The 16,760-nt window shown below is 51.4% G+C and overlaps 1 protein-coding gene across 3 annotated transcripts; it reads left to right on the top strand.

Moving 5' to 3' along the window:
• Positions 1-2: 2 nt before the first annotated feature.
• Positions 3-16,370, top strand: PIGO (phosphatidylinositol glycan anchor biosynthesis class O). 3 transcript variants are annotated; one of them, XM_054003625.1, is made up of 11 exons: positions 3-33; positions 421-914; positions 2,834-2,977; positions 4,101-4,224; positions 5,213-5,372; positions 6,542-6,715; positions 8,537-10,106; positions 10,625-10,828; positions 11,100-11,302; positions 12,082-12,152; positions 12,765-16,370. In XM_054003625.1, the coding sequence occupies exons 2-11, from the start codon at positions 422-424 to the stop codon at positions 12,883-12,885; spliced, it is 3,264 nt and encodes a 1,087-aa protein (XP_053859600.1). In that variant the 5' UTR covers positions 3-33; position 421; the 3' UTR covers positions 12,886-16,370. The 3 variants fall into 3 exon arrangements, with proteins under 3 accessions (XP_053859600.1, XP_053859601.1, XP_053859602.1); XM_054003626.1 differs by having other exon boundaries at positions 10,697-10,828; XM_054003627.1 differs by lacking the exons at positions 12,082-12,152; positions 12,765-16,370 and having other exon boundaries at positions 11,096-11,229.
• The last annotated feature ends 390 nt before the right edge of the window (positions 16,371-16,760 follow it).

Genomic DNA, 16,760 nt, shown 5'->3' on the forward strand with positions numbered 1-16,760 from the left:
GCTTCCGGGAGCAACGGGCGCCGGGAGCCGCAGGTGGGACGGGAGCAGGGCCCAGGGAATCAAAAAGGGGCTGTGAGGGTCTGGGGCGCGGGGGACACAAGGTCGGGGGTGTGTGAAGGGGATTGCTGGTGTCGGGAAGGGGCTGGAGGTAGCGGGGAAGGGGCTGGGGGTGCCGAGAAGGTGCTGGACAGTCGGGAGGGAGCAGGATTCGGCTCCCATTCAGGAGGGGACACAAGCAGTGCGTTGGGCAGTCGCCGGACACGAGGTGGGACCAAGTAAAGTCAAGGCAGGCTGATGGGGGGTACTGCGGGACGGGTGGGTGTAGGAGGTGTTGGGCCAGGGATGGGTGTTGGTAGGGAGGGAGTGGTGTCTGCCTAGGTAGAGCCGCTGGGGGCTGAGCCTGCCTGTCCTTCCCTCTAGGATGCAGCGGTGGCCAGTGGTGCTTTTCCTGGCCTGGGTTTGCTTTCTCTTTTTTGCTGGTATCGGGCTCTTCATGAGTGGTTTTCTGCTCACCCGGATCGAGCTCGCCAGCAGCAGTTCCTGCTCAGACCCAGTCGTGCCTCCACTTTGGGAGAGGCAGAGCCTCCCGCCAGGCTCCTGCTGGGCTCCCCAACGCTTTTCCAAGGCCGTGCTCGTCATCATCGACGCCCTCCAGTTTGAGTTTGCCCGCTTTGACCCCGCCAAGGCCAGCCCGCTGCCCTATGAGAACAAGCTGGGTGTCCTGCACCAGCTAGCCACCTCCCAGCCCCGCCATGCCCGGCTCTACCGCTTCCGAGCCGACCCCCCCACAGCCACCATGCAGCGCATCAAGGGCCTCACCACCGGCTCCCTGCCCACCTTCATCGACGTGGGCAGCAACTTTGCCTCGTACGCCATCCAGGAGGATAACTTGCTGGCACAGCTGGTGCAGAACGGTGAGTTCTTGGCCTTTAGCTCAGGCAGGGGAGTTTCAACCTGGATATAAAAAAACATTTTTTCGCGGGTATAGGAATAGGTTGCCCAGGGAGATGGTGGAGTCACCGTGCCTGGAAGTGCTTAAGAGGCTTTCAGATCTTGTGCTGGATGGTGTGGTTTGGGGTTTATAGTGGTGGGTGGATGATTGGATGGATGGTTTTGACGGTCTCTTTCAACCTTGATGATTCTGTGACTGGGGCTGTTCAGCCTGGAGAAGGGAAGGTTGTAAAGCGACCTCATAGCAGCCTTCCAGTACCTGAAGGGGGCCTACAGAGAAGCTGGAAATTAATTATTTTTCAGGAACTGTAGTGATAGAATGAAGAGCAATAGGTACACATTGACAGAGAAGTTTAAGTTAGACATTAAGAAGAAATTCTTTACTATGAGGGTGGTGAGACACTAGAACAGGATCCCCAGGAAGGTTGTGGATGCCTCATCCCTGGCAATGTTCAAGCCCATGCTGAATAAAGCCTTGAACAACCTGATCTAGTGGGAAGTGTCCCTGCCCATGGGATGGGGCTTGGAACTGGATAATCTTTAAGGTCCCTTCCAACCTCTTAACATTCTATGATTCTATGACTCTGTGTGGGTAGGGCAGCAGCCTACTGGAGCAGGGCAGATGCAAACCTCTGCTCAGTTTAACCTGTCTTCCAAACCTTAATTACTTTCTCCCTGGGAAGGGCACCCCTTACAACAGATCCACCCTGTGAGCTGATTCTTTTTCCCTGCTTAATGACAGTTACCTAAGGCAGGGTTGTCATGCAGGCAGGACATCTCCAGCTTGGGTTGGGAGTGAGAAGTAGCTGTGACCATGACTTCATCATCTTCAAGGATGACAAGAAAGCAAGTGAAATTGGCTGCACTGGTGGTGTTTGTCCCAAGGTCACCCCCAGGAATGCCTGTAGGATTGCCAAGGTTGTGTTGTGTGAGGCACGTGACAGGGGAGGAGCCAGGTGTGCCACGTGGTGCCAGGTGTGCTGTGGGGGTGTCCCTCAGGCAGCCAGCCTGCCTGGACAGTTGCCTGCAGCCATGAGGCAGCAACCTCATCCCATTTTCTTTCTGGTTTGATGCTGCTAGGGGGTGCTTAGTGCCGCTGTAAAGGGCTTGTTACAGTGGGATAATGGAGTAGAAGGAAGAGGACAGGCCACAGTGGTTTGTTGCCTAGAGAGACTTCCTCCCAAGGCTCACAATGGCTAAGACAACATGACTTTGAGTGAGCAAGGTGGGCAAATGTAGTGAATCATCTGAGGCAAAATGAAGATGGTGATCACCAGTAGATCCTATGCCAGAGTAGCAGTCTCAGAGAAAAAGTTCCTTGCTCCTAGGCTGAAGAGGCTCTGTGGAAACACAGCTGGCTGATGGCAGGCAGGGCAAGGAGAACAAGGGCAGAGGGAAGCATCAGTGCTTTTGCCTTCTCTTTTCCATGTCTGGAACACCATCACCACTGTTTTTAAAAGCAAGAGCTCAGGACTCACATCTTCTACTCCATCACCTGCTGCCTTGCATTTTGCAGTGGGGTCACAGGCCTCAGGTGAGGCTTTGTCTACTTCATGTTGCACCCCGTGCACCCACCTGTGTTGTGGTGGCCCAGGAGTCTTTCTGCAGGGGTGACGTGTCATGTCAGCATTAAGGCCTTAGGTTACACAGTGGCTTTGGTGTGGGGGGTTTACAGATACTTATGGACTGGTCCCTCCCTGTATTCAAAGTAATTTACAGACATGCTCTTTTTTTTAGTGAAAACTTTAGTTTTGACTGTGGGTTGGAGAGGAGCCATTGCTCCAGATCCTGACCTGGCCTGGTCAGGCCCTTTGGATTGTTGTGGTAACAGCATGACTCAGGAGGGCTCCATCTCTCACTGGTTCCTTTTTCTCTGGCTCAGGAAGGAGAGTGGTCTTCATGGGTGATGACACATGGGAAGGACTCTTCCCAAAGAAGTTCTTCCGTTCCTATTTCTTCCCTTCTTTTAATGTAAAGGATCTTCACACTGTGGATGATGGGATCCTGCAGCATCTCTATCCAACTGGTAAGTAGCTCTCTCACCTTATGAGAGGCCTTGTGGTAGTCCTACTGCAAATAAACCTTGGCCTAATGTGGTAGTCCTACTGCAAATCCAAGGTAGGGCTGGAGGATTTTTTCTATTACAAAGGAACTGGGCAGTTACACACTGCTGCCCAAGGATTACAGTGCTCTAGCTGGATTTCCACAGATAAGCCAGTTCTTGGAGCTCACAGACCATTTCTGTAGATACCTTTCCTCTGAACAGAATTCAGCTTTTTGGGATGAAGTTAGACTTCTACATCTGTCTTACAAAATACACTGGCAGGATGGAGACAGAGGAGCACCTTAACTTTGACACATGGCTGCCTAGGCAGGCACACAGTGCTCTGGGGAAAACACAAGTTAGGAGGCTGAGACACAGCAGTGCTCTCAGCAATGCATTGGTGTTCCCTAGTCATGGGAAGAAGACAAAGCATGAAATAGGTGATTTCCACTTCCCTGTGGTCCTGGGACCCAGGGGCATGCTCTTTCGTTTTTCTGTGTCTGAATATAAGCAAATCAGGGGTGCAGTGGCCTTTCACAGGAAGGTCTATGTGCCTTGTGTGAGAGCTACAGGTCATCATTTAACTTCAAATATGTTGGTTTTCATGTGTCAAGGCCCTGAAGCAGAGGGGAGAGGCCAGGGTAACTTTCTAACTAGGGACTGTGTTGGTGTGTCATGGCCACGTCCTGGGAAGCAGAGGGGCACACTAATGGGTCCAACCTACAATATCTCCAGGGAAGGATGGGAGTTCAGGCTTCTCTTTTTTCTGAGCATACCTTTGTTTTAGCTCAGTCTGTGGCAGTTTGAGATAAGTTCAAGATGACTTGGGTGACACTTTACTGTTCCCCTCCTGAGGGATGGCACGAAAAAAACAGGGATCTGGGGATGTTTTCTAGGCTTTGAGGTCCCTGTGCCATTGCACCTAGGACCCTCTGGCCAAGAGTTGTCTAACTTAAAACCTGCATCAATTTCCTCAAGAGCTGGCAGTGACAGTGGCAGGAGGGTAAGAAACCGCAATATCCACAGGCAACCAGTAAATTTTGGCAGGAGGATCCAGGCTTAGAATTCCAGGCTGGTGCGTGATAACTTTGCTTTTGTTCTGCAGTGGACAGTGGTGAGTGGGATGTGCTGATTGCTCACTTCCTTGGCGTGGACCACTGTGGGCACAAACATGGACCCGACCATCCTGAGATGGCAAAGAAGCTCACCCAGATGAATGAGATGCTCAGGTGATCAGCGTGGCACTGAGGGGTTGCTACTTCCTTCAGCCAGGCTGGTGGGACCTTCCCAGCGAATTGACAGATGCAGAGGGCAACAGGGAATGAATGCTTACTGAGTCTGTTAACATGGAAAACAGCTTTTGCCAGCAACAGCTGGAACCCCAGCTATGGGCAGTATTGCTTGCATAGGTGACTGTTGAGAGGTTTGGTTTCATAAGTAAGGCTGCCCTCAGGTCTTGCTTCTCTACAAAACCATGAGATGATAGTGCAGCTGGAGTGTAACTGAGCCTCTCTCTTTCCATCTTTAATATGGACATTGTCCCACTGAGGTCTGGCTAATGTTTGAGAAGCAGGTGGAGGACCCTGGCTAGGGAATGAGCGCTGCTGCATTTATCACACAGAACCATGAGCTGCACCTTTGAGACAGAGGGCAGGATGGGATACAGAAATTTCAGTCACACAGATGTGTCTCAGCCCAAAATGCTGCAGCTCTTGAGTCTTAGGACTGCTTTAAGTTTTGCTGCTAGAAGGAGTTGGTAACTTGCTCTGCTGTATCTGACAGCACAGCATGTACTGTGTTATACCTACTGCATCTTTCAGGGACTAATCCCTGCTTTTTTCCTTTGAAGTGGAAGATGGCTCACATAACATGATACATGACCCAAATAGAAGCAGCCTAAAATTTTGTTTTTGTGAGGAATCTTTCTTCTGAATTGCATTTTGTCACGATCCGTGATGGTACTGTTTGGTGGGGACCCAAGCAAGATCGGTCCACTCTGTCTTAGGGCTCTGAATTTTCAGTTTGGCTTTAAAGCATCAATTTAAAACACCTGGACCCTGGCTTGTTACAGTTCTGCATCAGCATTTAATTTTGCTCATATCCTTTTGAGAGCTTCACCTCTGGTGCAGGCAGGCTTGCTCGGGAGATGTCCTCTTCCACCCAGGCTAGTGGGGCCCTTGCCCAGGGAGGAGTTGACCTTCCTTATCTCGGTGGCAGGTCCTTGGTGGATCACCTGGGGAATGACACTCTTCTTCTGGTGGCTGGGGACCACGGCATGACAGAAACTGGAGACCATGGTGGCGACAGCGAGAAGGAAGTCAATGCAGCACTGTTTGTGTACAGCAGGACACCCCTGTTTGGCAGCAGCCCTCCAGAGGTGAGGAGCTGACTCTTAGCTATCCCTGCCTTAGTTGGTGCCTGAAAACTCCAACTCTGGGATTACAGAGAGTAACAGTTTGACTGGGATTTTTTAGATTGAGAGGGATGGGGAGTCTGTCATAGAATCATGGAATAAGCTGAGTTGGAAAGGACACATCAGGATCATCAAGTCTAACTCCTGGCCATGCACAGGACACCCCCAGGGGTCATGCCATGTTCCTAAGAACATTGTCCAAACACATCCTGAACTCTGTTGGGCTTGGTGCTGTGACCACTTCCCTGGGGAGCCTGTTGCAGTGCGCAGCCATCCCCTGGTTGAAGGACCTTTTCCTACTATCCATCCTAAATCTATCCTGACACAACTTCAGACCATTCCCTCGGGTCCTGTAACTGGTTACCACAGAGAAGAGATTAGTGCCTGACCCTCTTCTTCCCCTCATTAGGATGTTGAAGACCACCCAGAGGTCTTCCGTCAGTCTCCTCTTCTCCCAGCTGAACAGACCAAATGACTTCAGCCATTCCTCACACAACTTCCCCTCCAGACCCTTCATCAGCCTCCTGGCTGTCATTTGGTTGCTTCCTAATAGCTTAACATCTTTCTTATATTCTGGTGTCTAAAACTGCCCCCAGCACTCGAGGTAAGGCTGTCCCAGCTCAGAGCAGAGTGGGACAATCCCCTCCCTTGTCAAGCTGGCGATGCTGTGCCTGATGCCCCACAGGACAGGGTTGGCCCTCCTGGCTGCCAGGGTACTGCTGACTCACATTCAACTTTCCATCTACCAGGGCCTCCAGGTCTCTTTCCATGGTGCTGCTTTCCAGCCTTTTCACCTTGATTGAGAGAGTGGTAGGTTTGTCACCTTGTCTCAAGAGTACAGTGGAAGGGCTGATACAGAGGACTGAAGTGTTTGGAATGCATGTTCAGGTCACCAAAACTGTGAGGGGTGCTTGTGTGGGGCCAGGTGAGCTGTTGGACAGCCAGTGCCTTCCCCATCAACATGCAGCTCCCAGCAGGCATGCTTCTCACCAGAGGACCCTTGGGGAGCATAGAGCTGTGCCTCTACCTGGATTCACCTTGGACGGGGATGTCTTCCCCACCGTCCTTTCAAATGAGTGAAAAGCTGCATTGGTGTGTTCTCTCTGAATTTCTGATTCCTCCTGTCTCTCCAGGAGCCTGAAACCATTCCCCAAGTTAACCTGGTTCCCACTGTGGCCTTGCTGCTGGGGGTGCCCATCCCCTACAGTAATATTGGGGAGGTGATGGCTGAGCTCTTCGCTGGGGACAATGATGCTGTGTCTGCAGCCTTGCAGCAGCTCTCAGTCTATCACGTCAATGCCAAGCAGGTACGGCCTGTGGTAAGCCTCCCATTGAACTAGAGGGGAGAAGGAATGACTTTTTAAGTACAAACCTATTCTGTTTGGTGGAGGTGAGATGGGTGACATGCTGTTATCTTCATGGAGAACTTACTTTGAAGCATTACATCCTTGCACTGTTTACTCCAGTAAAAAACAGCCCCGTTTTCCCTAAAGAGAAATGAGAGCCACCTGTTTAGTGCTGTGGTATGGAAAATACTGTCTGGGAAGGTGGAGGGGGCTAGATCCAGATGGTAAGAAGTGGATTAAGTAATAGGGGACGCTGGTTCCTCAAGCCTGAAGATGACCAGAGGCAAGTGTTGTGATTGGAGATTTGAAAGTAAAAGTGGAGATTTTGATGGTGCTTCAGTTTTGAAAGAGAAACAGTGTTAACAAAATAGTATTCTAGATTAGTGGAGGAAGGAAAACAGTAATGAAAGACCAAATTAAAAACAAACAAACAAACAAACATGTAACAGGTAATAGTAAAGTAGGTTACTGAAGGAACAATTTACACAAAGTGCAACAAAATACTGAACCCCAGGAGCAGATTGACAAAATTTGAATGAAAGTCTCTACATCAGGTATATAAGAAGCCTAGGCAGTGGAGCAGGCTAAGTGAGAGCCTCTATGGATGATGTGAGGGCCATCTGTTGTGGCTCTGGTTATGCTACAGAGCCAAATTTGCCACGGGCATTGCAAGGCATGTATCTCAGCTAAGGGCCAGTCTGCCTTTGAGGGACTCTGGATTGCTGGGAGTACAGGAATAATTCCTCCAGTGCCCAACCAGCTCCTTGGAGCACCAGTTGGACACCTCTGGTGCAAACCACTGAGGAGCTGGAGAGAATGATTGCTGATGGGAAGACAGAAATACTCAGCTCTGTAACTACAGAGCAGCAGAGTGCTTTGGCATTTAAAGATCATATGTAAGTTAGTGTCCATTAATCACTGAGGATATCAATCATCATTTGTTAGGAATTAGCATTATCAAGTTGTGCCTGTTTAAATATTTGCACTCATTGTTTGAGGAGGTTTCTAGCTCGATAACAGTGGTGTTGAAGAAGCCGTGGCATTCCAGAGAGGCCTTTGAGAGAGCCAGTGCATGTGTCTGCCATCCTTGGGTAGAGGCAGACAGATTCTGACTGTGCTCTGAGGCAAATGGAAGGTGTGTGAAGTTACAGGTGCAATTCAGGACTGGACAGATCTAAACAGATGGATGTGTGTGTCTCTGCCCTGCTAATGCCCCTGTAACACTTCTTTTATGACTTTGGGATTGTAGTTGCCTCTGTTCGTGTCTCTGTTGAAGCAGAATGTAAAAAGAATGAATTTTTCTTAAACTATGGTGCAGTGTATTAATGTGCTAGTATTGAAGAAAGGAAAGCTGTTTGGTTTCATTCACTGTAAGTTTTTTAACATGATATTTTTCCTCTGACAAAACTGTAAAACTCAACATGGGGTACAGATTAACAAGTCATTGATAGTAATGACTTGACCTTCTAGAGGACATTTGCTTTATTGCTGCCAAAGACTCCATAAAAACCTTTAGTGATGCCCAGCATTACCAGGGGTGTAGCTGCAGGAGTCATTATGGCTGTCACTGTGGATGCATCACTTGAGAGGGATGTCAGTTTGACAGAGAGATTGAGTTTCCTGATGGTGACATCCCTGGGTGATACGGCTAGGGACAAGTCCGCCCTGGAAGGGTTTGGTAAATTGGGGTTGTTTCCATTATGAAAGGGCAGCATGAAGCAGTGAATCCCATTCCCTTTTTTCCCAATGCTGCTGTCTGATCCTGTTTCTTCTCTCCTGTAGGTGGATCGCTTCTTGCAGTCCTACTCGCTGGTGGCTCAGGACCTGCCAGCAGAGCAGCTCCAGTACCTGCAGGAGCTCTTCTCTAGTGCTGTGGAGGAACACATGCAGCTCCTGACCCAGGTGCAGGGGACAACAGTGCCCCCAGAGCTCAAGCCGAGGCTGGGAAGCCTCATTGGTCGCTTCCAGCGCTACTTGCGGGAGGCACGGGCTGTGTGCACCCAGTCCTGGGCCCGCTTCCACCCACTGCGTATGGTGGGGGGCTGCATCCTTATTGCTTCCTCTTGCTTGCTCTGCTACATGGCCTCAGAGCTGGCCGCATCCTCACAATCTCTCTGTCGCAGCTGCCTCCTGTACCCGCTCTTCTGGGGCCCTGTGGGGGTTGCTCTGCTATGGCTGGTCCATGTTTTCACCCAGGAGGGGCTGGATCTGCTCCTGGTGTCGTCATGGGCAGCCGCTGCTTCTCAGCTGGGTTTCTTCTGGCACTGGTGGGGCCGGCATCTCAAGAAAGCCCATTTGACAGGCAGTCAGCCACCCTTGGCCAGTGGTAGCCTCGGGCAGAGGCTGCGAGCATGGCTGGGGCTGGCCTTCCCCATGGGCATTCTGTTCTTCCGCTGTGGAGCTATGTTCTCTGACAGCTTTGTTGTGGCTGAGGCACAGGTGGCCCCATTCCTGCTGGCCTCTCTGGTGATGTTGCTAGTAGGGAAGCTCCACTGGGATGGTCACCTGACTGTGCCAGAAGGTCCCAGGCAGCAGCTCCTTGGCATTTCTTCTTACCGGAGAGAGATCTGGTACCTGCTGTGCCTCGTGGCCATGCTTCTGCTCTGTGTGCGCCTCTCCAGTTTCTTCCACCAGTGCCGCGAAGAAATCCCTCAGTGCCGGCCCTCTGTTTTCCTCTCCCCACTTGCCAGCCTGAGAAACACACGGGCCAAGAACCTCTTCTACCTCCTGTGCGTGGCCTTGCTGGCTGGGCTGGTGTATGCAGTGCAGAGCTGGCTAAGGCACTATGGCAACCTGAACAGCTCGGACCCCCTTGTGCTCTTCGTGCGCTGGGGTTTCCCACTGGTGGTCCTTTGCATTGCCTGCTACTGGGCCGTTGCCTCCAGTGCTGATGATTCTCTTGGCAAGCTGCAGGAGCTGGTGCAGGTCGCAGTTGTTGTCTTTCCCAGGGCTGTCTATGGACTAGCATCCATGGGACTGCTGCTCCTACTGTGCAATCCCATGACAGTGTTTGCAAAGGACACACGGGAGTCAGCAGGATCCATTGTCACTCCCTACCTGGGGGTACCTGGCTCCGAAGTCGACTTCCTCCACGTCATCCCTCAGATCTACAAGAGGATGCAGGAGTCTCAGAAGAGGCGGCTGGAGCGGGGCAGCTGCAGGGTCACTGTTGCAGCGTATGGACTGGGCAGCGTATACTCAGCAGCCTTGGTCATAGCCCTCACCCTCCTGGGCTTCCTCTTGATGCTTCTGCACAGTGAGCGGCTGAGCTTTGCCTTCCTGCTCCTCTTCGTGGAGGCCTTTGTGCTACTGCACATCCACACATGTGCCAGAGGCCTTGCCAGAGATGCTGGTGAGTCTGGGCTCAGTAGAGCAACCAGTGGATGTGTGACCTGGGCCTAACCTGCAGTGACCTTGCCTTAATTCCAGTGCGGAGAAGCAGGATCTGGCTTCTAGTCTTGGGAAATAGTGGTGCACTGATCCTCAGGATACTCTTAGCTTTTTTAGAGCTGCTTAAATCCTCAGGTAGAAGAAAGATGCATGCAGCAGGGATGTGAACATGGTGGGGGGAGAAGTGTCTTGGGTCAGGGAAAGGAGCTTTCTTCTTCCCAGGATGTGAACAGTCACCTAACCCCACTGGTTCTGACAGAGTGCAGTAGCAAGGCAACTGGCACCAGCAGAGGGAATGCTAGCCCCTTGCTGTATCTGTGGGGGGAGCTGGATTGTTTCTTGTCTCTTAAAAGAACCAACGTGGAAAGGGAACCTGGAGAAAAAGGTCACTAGGTTTTTTTTTTTGACCATGGATCTGTCTTGTTCCTTGATGCTGATATCCCCACCCCCTGCCTCTGTTTTTGTCTTTTATTCTCTCAGAGCTGTTTTCAGTGCCGTGGTATGCAGTCATCTCCTGGCTCCTTGCGGCTTCACAGTTCTTCTATTCCACAGGCCACCAGCCTATCTTCCCAGCCATCCACTGGAATGCAGCCTTTGTTGGCTTCCACCTTGACCACAGCATGAACTTCCTGCCTGCTGTCCTGGTCGGAGCCAACACCTTTGCTTCCCATATCCTCTTTGCAGGTAAATCAATTTCTTCCTGGGCCGTGGGGCTTGAGCAGACACAGCTCACTGCAGTGCCTTGCATGGGGCTCTGCAGGTTGAGCATGAGGCAATAAAGACTCCTGCAACAGCTGAGCAACAGCATCCTCGCTGTTCCTCTTGTGGGGCCAGAGCAGCCTGGCCTGGAGCTGGGGTATGTGCTTCCTGCACATCCAGGGCAGGATGGCAGAGCCTAGACTGCTTCTTGCCTCCTGGGCTCTGATAACTTCATGCGCCTTTGTCCTTGAGGTAGTTGGCTGCCCACTGCTCCTGCTGTGGCCCTTTGTGTGTGAGATGTCCAGCTCACAGAAGAAGAAGCCCAAGAAGGAGTCCCAGGAGGAGCTGCAGGAGGTGGAGGAGCACATGATGGAAATGAGGCTGCGGGAGTCTCCAGAGGAGTTCTCCACTGCTCTGTTGCGGCTGGGATTGAAATACCTCTTTGTCCTTGGGTCACAGGTACAGGCAGAGGCAGGGTGGCTGTGGGAAGGGTTGTCTAGGAGGAAATGGGTGTGCTGTGATAACTGTGGGGCACTCTGATAAAAGGGGTCAGCCAGGACACAGACAGGCCCAGGGATGGAGTGTCTGGTTGCAGGTGGAAGAGCAGGTCCCTTCTCAGCCATGCTATTTGCTCTGTGCTTTGGGAAAGGCTCCAGCATGGAAGCTGCCATATGGATTAGGATGCTTTTCATACCCATATGCCCGAAGTGGGAATGTCTTCTCATGAGCTGCAGGGTTGTAATCCTACTACCTGTCTTCCTTAGCATTCCTATCTCACACCAGCTCTGGTTTTCATATGTGCTGTGATGATATAGGAAACTAAAAACCAGAAATTTTAATCCTGTGAAAGAAGTGAATAGTTTTCTGGGATTTATTTCATCAAATCATTCTCCTGTGTTGTCAGACCACAGACAGTACAAGGGAAGGGTCAAGCCCTGCAGCAGAGAGCAGCAGCATGCCTCTCAGTGAAATAGTAGGTCAGGTTAGCCACGGTGTGAGCCCTCCCCTGTGCTGCCCCAGCCGGACCCCACAAGGGCCTTCATGTACCCCAAGCTGCTTGTGTTTCCTAACTTGAGGACATAATGACAAAAAGTCCTCTTTAGGATGCTCATTCCTGATGTGTTCTGTGCCAGCCTCGCAGGCATGTGCAGTTTAGTACTACCTTCAGATGTGAACCTAGTGCCCAGGAGGTCTCTCCAGAGTCACCTGTAACTTGTTTTTCCTGATCTTCCCCGCAGCTTCTGGCCTGTGTTTGTGCAGCTATGATCCTCAGGAGACACCTCATGGTTTGGAAGGTCTTTGCCCCAAAGTAAGTCCCAGAAGTTGCTCTGATGCTGGGTTAAGACTCATGTCCCTGACACCTTGACTAGAGTTCACAGACAGTAATTTTGGAAGAGACCCTGTGATTGATCTTCTGACTCATTGCCTAGTACTGGTTGTAGGAATGTCCCTAACTAATTCCTGCTTGAAATTCAGAAGCTAGACTTGAGCTAGAGCCTGAGAAGTTCCTCCTCACATTAAGAAATGTCTGTCTTAATTTCCAAAGACACACAGAACCCACCTGGAAGCTGAGAATATTGTAGTCAGAGCCAAAGGTAAGGATACCAGACCAGAAGTGATAAACCCAGAAATGCTGAACCAGCAAGCCTTTGAACTAGTTGGTGTGAAGGGTGGCCTCAGCCTCTGAGGGATTCACAATCCCACCTGAGTCAATCAGTCCTGAGTGGCTTCTAAATCAGATGAGTGCTTGGCTTACAGGTTTCAGGCAGCAACTGCTGGGGAGTGTATGTAATTGAGGTTTTAGGATGTGGGATGCTACCAGCCTCTCATTGTCAGGAAAAACAGTCATCTGGAGGGTAGCAGCCTGTCTCTGTAGTCATGCTGGCTGTTGTATCCTTAACTGCATCTCTTGTGCCTGCAGGTTCCTCTTTGAGTCGCTGGGCTTTGTGGTGAGCAGCATCTGCCTCTTGCTGGGGATCTCCCTGGTGATGCGTGTGGACTGTGCCGTCAGCACCTGGTTCAGCCAGCTTCGGCTGAGGTAGCCTTGGAAACGTGAGGAGCTTGACCTGCTCGTCGGCCCAGGCTGTGGCTGTCTCCTTGCCTCCCTCGGGCTGGGAGGGATACACAAGCCGCCAGCAAACGAGTGCCTGCTGACAGCAGTCAGGGATTATGCCCAGCTCCCTGCTGCTGTGTTGAACAAAAGGACTGGAGCCAACTGTTCCTGGCTCACGGGGATGGTGTTTCTCAGCAGGGGAGGTCAGAGCTCTCGCTGGGCCTTTGCGGGCAGCAGGAGGACTCTGCTGCAGGAGCCCAAGAAGCAAGAGTCCTGAAGTGCTCCTCTGGAGAAACACCAACAGGGGTCTTGCTGGTACTTTCCTGCCACAATGTGCAGCTGGTAGGCTTCAGTGGCCAGCAAGGTGTCACCGTGACTGTGCAAAGACTCATGGGATGGGGCCGGCTGAGGAGGGAAGAGGAGCTTGGAAGGGGAGGGAATGTCCCACAGCCACCACTTTGTTTTCACATGCTTGGTTTTCACACTGGAATCACGCTGCACATGTTTCCATGCAGATGGTTCCTGGAGCCTCGGTGGCAGCTACTTCTCTGTAAAGTCAGTCAGTTGCTCTGTGGTGAGGCCTCTCTTGCCCTACACTCGGTCTCACTATCCTGGTTCCACTCAGCCCTGTGAAGTGCAGTGGGGAGCACTCTGGGCTGCCTTGTACAGTAGGCTTAGCTTGGGCCAGTGGTAGCAGGGCCAACTGTGTGCATGACCAAGAAATTCTCCACTTCTGTTCTCAACCTGTCAGGGTCCCTGTGGGCTGGGTGGTAGCAGCCAAGGCTCTTGATCTCTTCCTGGGTGTGTGCTGCTGGATGCTGGCTGTTGACTCTGAACAGTTTAGATGCAGGAGGATGTAGTGACAAAATATCCTGGGCCTGGCCAGCAGGAAAGGGGAACCTGGAATAGCTGTCCCAGCTGCATGAGTAGCCTTGGTGTGAGCTCCAGAGCCTGAGAACAGCTACTTGAAAGCCTGGAGCAGGCACCAATTCTTTTGGGAAGTGGTTTACCTTACTGGTGTTTGTGTGTGTGCTGGGTGCTATGGACCAGATGCAGTCACTCACATCCATGATCCCATGTTTGGGACTTGTTTCCCTCTTGGCCTTGGCATTCTCTGTAAGACTTCATGTCACAAGCAAGCTATGCCAAATGTGCCCTTGACTGCTCACAGTTAGGAGGCACAGTGTTCCTTTCTTTATGGGCACAGGTAGAGGGTGGTGACCATGGTGCCTGGCCACATCCCAGCTCAGTTCCTCCTGCAGTTTCCATTGGAGCTGGGATTCCTTACTGCCCTGAACCACTGTGTGGCATTACTTGGTGCTATGAAACCTTTTATCTCTTTCCTCTCTGGAAAGAGATAAGGACTGCTTGCCTGGGATTTCTGCAATGGTATTTGCCTGATCCCATTAATTTTTAACTCATGCACCATGACTGCCCCTGTTTGAGTTCCTTACTTACTGCAGACTGTTAGCATAACTCCATGCTCTTCTTCTCCTCTCCCTGTGGAGTCCCAGGGAAAATCTCTCTCATTATGTCATTTCTTGACATTTTTCCCAAGTGCCCAGTTGCTGTGAGTCTTGAGGGCAGGTGGAATTTTGTATTTTACCCCTGCAAAATGCCTGCTCAGTTGTTCAGATGCAATTCCAGGAAGGCTTAAACTGTTCCTATATTAGGTTTCCATTGCCTGGCCTGCTCCTGATCTGCTGGCTGTGCTCTGCTACCTCAGCTTCTCATGTCCTCTGCTCTATGGTCCTGCTCAATTTCACCTGTCACAACCAGGGACTGGTTTGTAAGTGGCATCACGCCCTGGCCTGCCTCACTGCCTGGATGCACACCACCAGCGCTAGCACAAGGAAGAGGTAGTGGCAAACAGTGAGGGAAGCTGAAAGCTACAGGAATGCATCAGCCCACAATTAAAATGGGCTTAGGCACTCATACCCTTAAAAATAGGTTATTTGCTGAAAGCTGACTGCCTGGTGGCCATATGCTTCTGAAGGAACAAGGGGTGCATCGATATGGAGAGGAGGAAGGGGGTGGAGGTAGCAGTTATCCAGTAAATTTTCATTTAATGTGAGGTTAATCTGGATAACACATGTTGCTAAACATCAAGGCTGGAGCTCAAATTGATCTTGTAACCTCATAACCTGGTCAGGAGCTTTCTGCCTGCCTCTCTTTGTGCTGGCGGAAGTCCCTGTGGCCACTGATAGTGTAGGACTGGCCCCTGATGTCCCCACAGCTGCCACCCAGGCCCCTTGGCTTCCATCTCTGGGACTTGTTTCTCTTTTCACTGGTCACTCCAGTGCAGCTGAGCCTTCCCATGCCCACTGTTCAGGGTTGGAGCACTCACGTGGGGCTTGGGAATCCTCTCCTCACCTTTCCATGCCACGCCTCTGCCATGTGTGGGCTTGTGGTCCCAGGAGGGCAGGGAGAGCAGAGGGAACTGCAGAGGTGTAGCGTCATCAAAGGACACACTTATCTCACCAGAGACTAAACAAAGCTTGCAGTAGAAGGGCTGCGAATACATTCTTGTCACTGCAGAGATGCCATGGAGTGCTGGCTGCTCGGACACGGCAGACTGGCTGCTACACCAAAGATTTCAGATTCATGAAGGTTAGTTTTCCAAGGGCTGGAGATGCTCTAGCTTCTTCTCATTGACTGTTTCAGTATTTGTCGGCCTTCTTCAGCTGCCCTCAAGCTGATTGTTTGGCTGCCATTCTTCTGAGCATGCTGGGGACTACAGAGTTAGTGCCAGTCTAGGGCCTGGTGACCTTGGAAGCAGATCATGCTGCTGATGCTAGAGCAAACAGGACTGTCTTTGTTGATTTAAAACCCCAGGAGGGGGTTGCCTCCTAGTCCAAACCAAGGCTCTTCGGGAAATCTACTGTGCTGGGGATTAGGTTTTGCCCCACATCCCTCCAGAGAGGTTGTTGTAGGGCCCCACTTGGCTCTCCTAGATAAGTTATTCCAGGCAGTTTATTTCTGGTCCCTGTGTCCCTCGGCTGAGTGTGACAGGGGATAGAGTGCTCAGCTGAGCAGTTTTCATCCTGCACTCCACAGGAGTGCATTTCTGCACTTCGGGTTTTGCAAGTGTTGTGCATGTGTTTGTTGGCAGGGGAGAGCCATTGGGAAACTTCCCTGGCTCAGACCCATGGTGTGTCCCATGGTCCTGGCACAGAACAAAAATTCAATTGTGTCTCTTCTTTGCTGCCTAGAAAATAGTGACCAAAAGCTGTGGCCACTGTGAAGAGTTGTGAGTGTTGGGAGCACCTGCAGCTCTGGTTAGTGGGGCTAACACGGATCCCGAGGGATGGCACTGTTTTGGGGAGCCCAGGGCTCGTTCCAGCTCTGTTCCCACAGCCATTCCTCTGTCCCATCTCTCTCTGGTTTTCCCTCAACTCTTCAGGCTGCTTTTTTATTCCAAGGCATAGTCCTAGTCTCATGTGCATGTCCCCCTTCCCCTCAGGAAGCAGCAGTGCCAGTCTCTTCTGAACCCTGACTTAGTGCACCACGTCGCTTGGGGCAAGATTGTTGTTTTATTTTTTATTAACCTCTTTGTACCTCAGCCCCTCATTTGGGGGAAAAAAAAAAAGGGGATGGACCCAGTTGTGGAAAGCAACCTGGGAGCTCTGCATGCAGCGTGGTGCTACACTTTCCTGTGTATCTACATATCTGGCTGTCAATGCTTTCATTCACATCCAGCAGCTACAGCTGCAAGGTGGAAGCCATGCTCGTCTCTGCTGGGAAGCAGAGCCTTCTTCTTTTCAAAAAAACCCTCCAAAACAGGCAAGTTGGCTGTACTCGTTCACCTGGCACCCTGGGTGTGGCACAACCGACCCTGTGAGGCAGCCAGGAAGGGGTCGCTCC

The sequence above is a fragment of the Vidua macroura genome, chromosome Z, assembly GCF_024509145.1.
Source record: "Vidua macroura isolate BioBank_ID:100142 chromosome Z, ASM2450914v1, whole genome shotgun sequence".
Taxonomy (NCBI): domain Eukaryota; kingdom Metazoa; phylum Chordata; class Aves; order Passeriformes; family Viduidae; genus Vidua; species Vidua macroura.

What these genes read in the sequence shown, in the direction of transcription:
- PIGO (XM_054003625.1), top strand. Translation starts at nt 422, where the DNA reads ATGCAGCGGTGGCCAGTGGTGCTTTTCCTGGCCTGGGTTTGCTTTCTC. An exon ending in CAGATGAATGAGATGCTCAG is followed by an intron (nt 4,225 to 5,212) that starts GTGATCAGCGTG and finishes TCTCGGTGGCAG; the next exon opens with GTCCTTGGTGGATCACCTGG. An exon ending in TTCCCATATCCTCTTTGCAG is followed by an intron (nt 10,829 to 11,099) that starts GTAAATCAATTT and finishes TCCTTGAGGTAG; the next exon opens with TTGGCTGCCCACTGCTCCTG.